The sequence below is a fragment of the Brassica oleracea genome, chromosome C2, assembly GCF_000695525.1.
Source record: "Brassica oleracea var. oleracea cultivar TO1000 chromosome C2, BOL, whole genome shotgun sequence".
In the NCBI taxonomy this organism is placed as follows: Eukaryota; Viridiplantae; Streptophyta; class Magnoliopsida; order Brassicales; family Brassicaceae; genus Brassica; species Brassica oleracea.
Window position 1 is genome coordinate 8,485,241 of NC_027749.1, and position 9,285 is coordinate 8,494,525.

At 36.2% G+C, this 9,285-nt stretch overlaps 1 protein-coding gene and 1 long non-coding RNA gene across 2 annotated transcripts; both read left to right on the forward strand.

Moving 5' to 3' along the window:
• Nucleotides 1-2,030: 2,030 nt before the first annotated feature.
• LOC106320899 (protein LIGHT-DEPENDENT SHORT HYPOCOTYLS 5) lies at nucleotides 2,031-2,912 on the forward strand. The gene has a single exon (XM_013759247.1). The coding sequence runs from the start codon at nucleotides 2,176-2,178 to the stop codon at nucleotides 2,719-2,721; it is 546 nt and encodes a 181-aa protein (XP_013614701.1). The 5' UTR covers nucleotides 2,031-2,175; the 3' UTR covers nucleotides 2,722-2,912.
• A 2,527-nt stretch (nucleotides 2,913-5,439) lies between these two features.
• Nucleotides 5,440-6,251, forward strand: LOC106320907. Its single transcript, XR_001265945.1, has 2 exons — nucleotides 5,440-5,890; nucleotides 5,961-6,251. It is a non-coding gene; the product is annotated as an uncharacterized LOC106320907 (long non-coding RNA).
• The last annotated feature ends 3,034 nt before the right edge of the window (nucleotides 6,252-9,285 follow it).

A 9,285-nucleotide genomic window follows, 5' to 3' on the forward strand; every position in this document is an offset into this window, starting at 1 on the left:
AATGACAACTGAGTTATATTATGCTAAAATTTTCTTTCTAACAATTTAGTAAATAACAAATGAGTTATGAGCAAATAATACCATATAATTTTTAAAAACATAGTCATTCTTAAATATTTTTTGAATAAATAATTAGTTTTAAATTTAATCAACTGAAAATAATATCCATACAATTGTGTGAATCAAATTCTAGTTTTATTGATGCATGTTATATATTAGTGCTGCATGTTTTAGGTAACATTTTAATGATGCACGTTTTTAAAAATCTTCATTATTAAAATTATGCACGTAAGGATAACTCATGAGTTTTTTGGTTGATTAAATAACATTATGTCCAAATTTATTTAAGGATATTTCATTAAGATAACTGAAAAAGACAAACAATAAAATAGGAAGTTTAAATTCATTTAAGCATATTTCATTAATGTAACTGAAAAGACAACTAATAAATTAGTCAGTTTTATTCGTTTTAGGATATTTCATAAATGCAACTGAAAAAGACAAGCAAAAAAATATGAAGTTTAATTAATGAAGTAAGAACATTTTCAAATGGGTACTTCTCTTTTAATAATATAGATAATTTGCATTTTCTGAGATTTAAACCTCTAACTTTCTGGTGTACAAAAATTAATGAATCTTTAGTCAAATGATTAAGGAGCTTCCACTTTTTAATAGATTTTTGATAGTGTTTTTTTGACAAACCGCTTTTTGTTATAAACCATTTAGTGATCGACCCATTTATCAGCCCGTGTAGCAAGACGGGCCAAGCCCATTCGCAAGATCATATTGGCGCCTATCTACTCTTGTGTTTATCTACATTATAGTTAGTGTTTATCTTACGTATTGCTAGTCATTATCTAGTTAAGGATAAGTACGATCTCATGTCGATCCAGTACTTAGACCGTCATTACCATATGTATATAAAGACCAGTTGGTCGACCTAATAATATACACAAGTTCCCCTCTTCATTCACAACATATTGTTTAAATTCAATTATTGATAGCCCAATAAAAATTTTTAGTATGCCCAAAATTTAAATGATAAGATTAGATATTAAATGTAATATGACTTCTTAGTAATATGTCCATTAGGTCTATTTTTAAAAAGATCAGACATGAATCAAGGTTGTGATTTCTATTTTAATATATAAGATATTGGACCGACTATCTATTGATATGATTTGATGTATCAACAAGATATATAAATGATTAAATCAAAAAAATAAATCACGGGAGGCATCAATCGACTACAAAGCATTAGATTGGAATGGTAGTCTCAACGTCGCTAGCTTAACGTCCCTAAAAATAGCAGCCTTTAGATGTGCACATCAGAGATGTCAATTTCGAAAATCATTTGGTACATAACTTTGTTGAATGTAAGTGATGAAAATATATGATATAATTTTTTATTCCACATTAGATTGAAGTTGCATCTGATTGTAAACAGTTTTTTTTGGTTGAATATAATTTTACATTCATTCAAAAAATGATATATGGATAATTACTCTACTTTGTGACAAAAAAAAAAGGATAATTACTCTACTATTTTTTAAGAAAGTATCAGAAATGTGAAAGTATATATGTGAAATATAACCAAGATTTAGGGCCATATATATGTAAAATTTTAATTACTCTCACTCTTTTTTTTTTTTTACATTTTAGATGAACACGCAGCATTATTTTGACCAAATCAACGGGTATCCAATAAAAATAGTTATATTATAATCTTGTAAATTGTCATTACTATACCTATAAGCCTAAATCCTTAAGGTTTGCCGACACTTGTATTCATTTGTTTTCTTAATCCAATATAATATAGGTGTGAATCTTAAATCAACAAGAAGATTTATAAAAAAGCATACCAAGAAATCAAAATGAATTTATCAAACCAAAAAAACAAAATGAAAGCTAAAACATGATGGGCAATAGAAATTAGATGCATCTCAATTTCCATCTTCTTTTTCCTCACAGAAAGAAATATGATGATGGGACGTAAAAAAAGGTGAGCAACTACAATATGAATAATCAAGTCCAACTTGTTTGCTTGTGACTTGTGACTCAGCAAAAATAAAAGTCATCCTCTCTTTCTCACAATCACACACACACACACACACTTGACTCGCAAACAAAATCAAGAACCCAATACCTTAACTACATCCTGATATAATTACATAGATGGAGGGAGAAACCGCTGCGAAGGCAGCAGGGAGTTCCTCCTCATCACCAAGCCGATATGAGTCACAGAAAAGACGAGACTGGAACACTGTCCTTCAGTATTTAAAGAACCACAAGCCACCTCTGAGCCTGTCTCGTTGCAGTGGCGCACACGTCATCGAGTTCCTTAAGTACCTCGACCAGTTTGGTAAGACCAAAGTCCACGTCCTGGCTTGTCCCTTCTTTGGAGAGCCGAACCCACCGGCTCAGTGCACTTGCCCTCTCCGGCAAGCTTGGGGAAGCCTCGACGCTCTCATCGGCCGTCTAAGGGCTGCGTTTGAGGAAATAGGCGGTGGTCTTCCTGAGTCAAACCCTTTCGCTGCCAAAGCTGTTAGGATCTATCTTAAGGAAGTCCGTGAAACTCAGGCTAAGGCTCGAGGGATTCCCTACGATAAGAAAAAACGAAAACGGCCTCTTACAGCCAAGGCAACTCCCAACGTCGATGATGGAGAAAGCAGTGGAGGAAGTGGTGGTGCTGCTTTGGTCGTTTCTTCAACTATGGTATAGTCACGCCACCGACGGAATCCAAATACCTGATGCTAAATCTTAATAAAGTATATATAAATGGTTTAGTAATTATTATGTTCTTTACTTTCTAAATAATCAAATGTTTTGTGTATTAAGTATTGAGATGTATTATGTATACTGCAATTGTATACATGGAAAAGAGGATGACCCATTATTAATTAAAATTTTATTACGTTTAGTTATATACAGTGATCGCTTATTTTTTTCCACCGTGACTGATTGATCAGTACGAAAGTGTATATAGTTGAGATGTTTGTACGTGCGAACTCTCGAAGCTCACGTGAGTTGTGATTTTTCTCACAAGTCACGAATCTTCAGGTGCTTTCTTTTAAAAGCTTTAATGATGATGGTGAGCTTTGATGATGTTGGTGATGATCAATATCATCTTCTTACTCTCACACGTTATGTACTTGTTAATAGAAACATGGTAAGAAAAGAGGGATAATAATAGTATCAAGATCCATTTTTCTAAGAAATAGCAAAGATAAAATAAAAAAGGGAAATTTGGACTCATAACTATAATGGGCCATGATATTAAGCTTCTACCCACAGTAACACTTAGGCTACGATACAGTGTATATATTTGTGTATAATGGCCAAAATACCCCACCATGCGTCGTGGAAAACTGTAGGCCCCACCGGATCTTTCGTTTTGTCTAGCCCCTGGAAACTGAAACGTTTAGAAGTTTTATAAAAACAACACCCCGACAAAGACGGAATCTTTAGAGAGTGTCCAAGTTTGTGTGGCTTTTGGAGGAAAAGGGGTTCTCTATCGTGAGTCGGTGTGGTATAGAGCGAGTAAAGGGATAACAGAAGCTAGGGTTTGCGAGGCGGTTGTAATTGGCGTTGGGAGGCGCGATTGAAGAGGGTTAACGGAAGGAATCGAGGTACGAACTTAAATCGGCGATTTGCAGTCTATCATAATCATTAATTTAGCCTATCCTTTTTCCGCCAAACCAATCGTGTTTACGGTACTTAAATCGACCATTTCCACTATATTGCAGATCTGTGAAGAAGTTCTGAACGGCGGCTGAGTAGAAAGGTAAATTTACAGCATTGTTGCATGCGATTAAGTTTTTAAAGGCAATCTGTTATATGTTGCGTTTCGCGTGTTTGTTTATGTGCTTTGGTGTCTGCAAATCATTTATGGGTTTGGTTGGGGTGTTGGAAGACAATTATAGTTAAGCGATTGTATCGCATGTGATTTAGTTTAGCGATTCTGTTGCATGCGATTATGTTTTTAAACGATATCTGTTATATGTCGAGGTTCGCATGTTGGGCTATGTCGTTGGTGTCTGCAAATCGTTTCTGCGTTTGGTAGTGGTATTGAAAGACAATTACTATAACTATACTATGTTACATAAAGAATAGTATGATGTGGTATGGTGTCATGTATGGCTGGTTAAGCGTTTTCTGTGCTATTGACTTCAATATGTGTCTATTTGGTTTGCAACAACACTATAACTAGCATGTATGTCGAAGTTGGGCTTGTTATTGTCTTAGGGCGTCGGAATAATTAATATATTTTGTTCCGTTCGTATAGTAGGTCTGATGTTGTGTCTTTGCAGGGAAAGAATGGAAGAGTTAGGTTTGCCAGAGCGCTTGTTTCTGACCGGATATGAACCTACGGGGTGAAAAAGAATTAACAACTATTTCAATTTGCGATGGATTGAGGTCGTAAAAGCAGCACTTTCAGATTCTCAACAGAAGATGTTGGCGGAATCTCAGTTTAGACAACTCATGCTAATGGGGTCGCATATTTCAGTTATGTTTGCACACTAGATGTTGTCCCGTCAGTTGGTTACCCGGAAGCTGTATGAGCTGTGGTGGTTGTTCTGCTTATACATATATCGTCGATCCATTTCATTACCTAGAAACCTCAGAATGGAATTGGAGGTGTCTCCACTTTCTACCTGTTATCACAATTTCCCTGTCTATACTATATAGCATATAGTCTGGTAAACTTGTTATCCAAAAACATTAAATGCTTTACATACTCTATATCCCGCAACAATACACTGACCCAATCCCTTGTGATAGTTAGACTTCACTTCTTATCAGTTGTTCTATTTTTCCATATATCCTTCTTCTATGTTATCACCTATAAACCTCAGCCGGGGAAATACAGGTGTGTTCCCTTGTATGCATGTTCCCAAAATGTTCCAGACTATTCTGCACATCGTATGGTCTAGTCATATTGTAAACTACAATTGGGTCGGTAAAACAACGTATTTTGTGTCCGCATAATTTCTCAAATACCTCACCCTCTTCCAAGGAACAGGCTTTACCATGTTATATGTATAAGCAGAACCTAAGCAGTTTGTTGCGAAATCGGGAGCACTAGTCGCGTATTTAAAATACAGTATCGTTAGTTGCCGACTTGCAACTCATTGGTGATGTTTTGAATAATTAAGTGCGTGGTTAGGATATAAAAGTGACAGACTATTCTATTATAGGTTTGGTACAACTCATTTACGCACATGCTCTTTTTTCTTTCCTCTCCGTGGACACGCACACGCACTTGAAAGGTCAATTCCCTCACTTTTGGCCCAAACCTGTCCCTTCCTTGGACTGTTACTGTAGCATGGGTATATTATCTAATTGTTTTCCAATTATGAATATACACCAAATTCTCCCAATAAAAAAATAATAGTGGAGGGTCTTAAATAAATACATAAGTTCAAATTTGAAAAGGACTAGTGCCAACCTAGCATTAATTCTCTTGGTAACCATAGTAATAAAGAACCACAGCTTATAAGCGGTGTTCTGGTGGCCGGTGACTTTATAGTCGCCGGTCACTGATCTTTCTTTTTTTTTCTGTTTTTTGTTGTATTATAATCTTCGATCTCTAAGATCGATCTTATCTTCCGGTTGCGGATAGTTCTTTTCGTGATAGGCGATATGTTGTGTTAAAGTATTTTGGTGTGTTAAAATCCGTTTCTTGGCTTTTTTTATTTTATTCTTATCGTGTTTAATTTTGAGGGGTTCTTAATCTATTCGTTAGATAAGCTTGGCTTCTTACTCAGATGAGGTATCAATCTTCGTTAAAAGAATATTATCGCGTAGTATCCAATCGAGTATGAAATCAAGATGATTGATCAAGCGATGGAGAATCGATGCAGTTTCAGATAAGCCGGAGTTCTCTGTTGTAAAATTCTGTTAAGACTCTGCTTCCATCTCCTTAAAGCTTCTCACTGGAGTTCATCTCTTGCGTGTAGATGAAGAGCCTTAAAACATCAACAGCGATCTCAGAAAGGAAGAGCGGTCAAGCAATTTCAACCTAATCGAAGAAAGGTGTTTGGGTCATCGATCTGGCTGTTTCTCCGGTGATACCTCTGACGTCCTCTTTCGATTCCAGATTCGTCTTTTCCACATGATGGGACACGTGGTGATCATGCAATCCAAACCTTATATTTTTAACACGTGTTTTCTTGTTGTAAATTTTATTTTCAGAATGTGGACAAGATTTGGGCTGAATATGTATATGAGACTGGGCTGAGTTGTTTGTATATTTGGGTTTGAAGCCCTTTAATAAAATGCCGACAAAAAAAAAAATTTCTCTTGGTAACCAATATACAAATCTTTATCATAATATAGAGAAACTCTAGACTCTCATTCTTTTGATTTTTTTTTCCAAGCCTAACACATTTTTAAGTTTTATTTCAAACGTTACACACTTTCATATATCTCGAACTCAAATTAAGCACTTTCTTAGCACCAGGAAAAAAAACAGTTAGCTAATTAGGTAGTATATAATAACTAGAGTTGATTACATGGTCTTCAAGATGGGATAGTGCTGCTCTGGAACGTCCAAATTAGTAAGATGGCAGATTGAAATCCTACATGTACATATTTTGCCATGAATTTATTTTCCAAAAGAGCATAATATATTTTGAGAATGATTATAGTTACTAGTTGTTTCAATTCACGATGGAAAATAACAAAAATATATAACAACTATTTAACAGAAGAAAAAACTAATGTTATGTTTCGACTAAAAGTAAAAATAAATAAAATTAGTGATGTGCAGAATATATAAATGAGTAGACAACTAAATTGAAACGAATATGAATAGAGTGATCAACTGTGTCTGTGCGCTAAAAGAAAATGGAAGGTGTTGTGAAACTAGAGAATAAAATCTATGTTTCTGTATTATTCATAAACATAAGTAGCATTTTATATATAGAAAATTACACCGTCGTAGAATAATGAAAATACTAAAGAAAGAAAATACAAATATGGAAAGAGTACAAATATGGAAAGAGTACAAATCATAATCTAATAAGAAAAATGCAAGATGCCGATTATCTCTCTCTCTCCTCACGGTCGACTTTCTCTCTCTCTCTAGCATTGGGCCGGTTATGGACATCCACAATATGATTTATAACACTCCCCCTTGGATGCCATAACCATACATGGATTGTAATACGGTTTAGATGTTGCCTCATTAAAACCTTACCAGAAAAACCCATTGGGACAAAACCATGGTGAAGGAAAAAGAGTACAACACGTATTACTCCCCCTGTTCTGAACAACTCGCGGCTGGCCTCATGAACAACCAAGATCTCCGAATGGTTTGAAGATGTGGCCGCGATCGCCTGCTTCATGGAACGCCATGATATGGCCGTTCCACCATGTGTGAAAACATAGCCTGTCTGTGATCGAGCATTGTGTGGATCCGAAAGATAACCTGCAACATCAAAATCAACTAAACCTTCTTTGTTTTGGTTAGTATAAAATAAACCCAAGTCTTTCGTTCCTTGCAGGTAACGAAGAATATGTTTAATCCCGTCCCAGTGCCTTTGGGGTGGACAAGAGCTAAATCTAGGAAATAGATTCTCGGCAAAACATATATCTGGTCGTGTGTGACTAGCAAGATACATCAAAGCTCCTATGACACTGAGATAAGGCACTTCGGGACCAAGGACATCTTCATCGTCCATCTTAGGACGGAATGGATCAGTGTCCAGGCCGAGAGACCTCACGACCATGGGGCTAGATAAGGGGTGAGACTCGGCCATGTTAAATCTCTTAAGTATTTTTTTTTATGTATATGCCATTTGATGCACAAGGATTCCATCTCTTATGTACTCAAGCTATAATCCCAAACATAATTTCGTTTTTCCTAGATCTTTCATCTCGAATTCTTTCTTAAGATATTCAACTGTTTGGGAGATTTCTCCAGAGGTTCATAGGATATTCAAATCATCAACATACACTGCTATAATTACAAAGCCTTGGCCGAATTTCTTTATAAAGATACAAGGACTGATCGGATCATTCTTATATCCCTCTTTCACTAAGTACTCACTTAGTCTATTGTACCACATTCGGCCTGATTGTTTCAATCCATAAAGTGACTTATTCAACTTTATACAGTGTTGTTCTCGAGTACTCGATTTGTTTTTCAACTCTATACCCTCTGGTACTTTCATATAAATCTCATTATCCAGTGGACCATAAAAGTATACAGTTACTACATCCATTAACCGCAAGTCTAAGTTTTCTCTTATAGCCAGACTTATCAGGAATCTAAAAGTAGTAGCATCCACCACAGGGGAGTATGTCTCCTCATAATCGATTCCTGGTCTCTGTGAGAATCCTTGTACAACAAGCCGTGCTTTATATCTCACGACTTCACCATGTTCATTTCTTTTCCTCATAGACCCACTTATGGCCGACTGGTTTTAACATCATAAGGTGTCCGGATTATTGGTCCAAAGACATCTCTCTTCTTTATAGAGTTTAACTCCACGTTTATAGCTTCTTTCCATTTGATCCAATCTGATCGTTGAGTGCACTCATAAATAGACGTGGGGTCGTGTTCCTCATTATCATCCATGATTTCAAGTGCTACATTGCATGCAAATATATCATCAATGTCGACATTATTTATGTTCCATTGTATCCTAGACAAGACATAATTTATTGAGATCTCATTATTATCAGGACCTTCAGTACCTTGAATCTTGGCGTCCCAAGAATCAGTATTAGATACATCAGGGCCGGCCGCATCTAAGCATTCATGATCGGCCGCGATCGCTATTAGGGTTTTGGGATCGGCCGCGACTAAGTCCCGAGATTTAGGAACGACCGCGGTCGCTTCTAGGATTTTAACAACCTCAGTTTCAATCTCTGCACCTTTCTTAGTTTTTCTAGGGTTCTTATCTTTGGAACCTATTGGTCTACCACGTTTCAAACGTTGTCTAGACTCTGTAGCAACTTGATTGTGTCTTTCTTGAACATCAATTCGAATTGGTGCATTAGCAGCTGGTATATATGACTTAGTCACTCTTTTCGGGTCAACAAAGGAATCTGGCAATTGATTAGCTAGCTTTTGTAAATGTATAATTTTTTGGAGTTATAAATCACATTCCTGAGTCCGAGGATCTTGCCAAGATAAGGATGTTTGATTCCATGCAATCTTTTTTACCAGCTTATTGCTATCTCCCCCTAATGTTGGATGTTCGGATTCATCAAAGTGACAATCCGCATACCTGGCCTTAAACAAATCACCCGTAGTTGGCTCAAGGTATTTTATAA

Bases quoted from the DNA above. Each gene is read 5' to 3' on its own strand.
- LOC106320899 (XM_013759247.1), top strand. From the start codon at position 2,176: ATGGAGGGAGAAACCGCTGCGAAGGCAGCAGGGAGTTCCTCCTCATCA.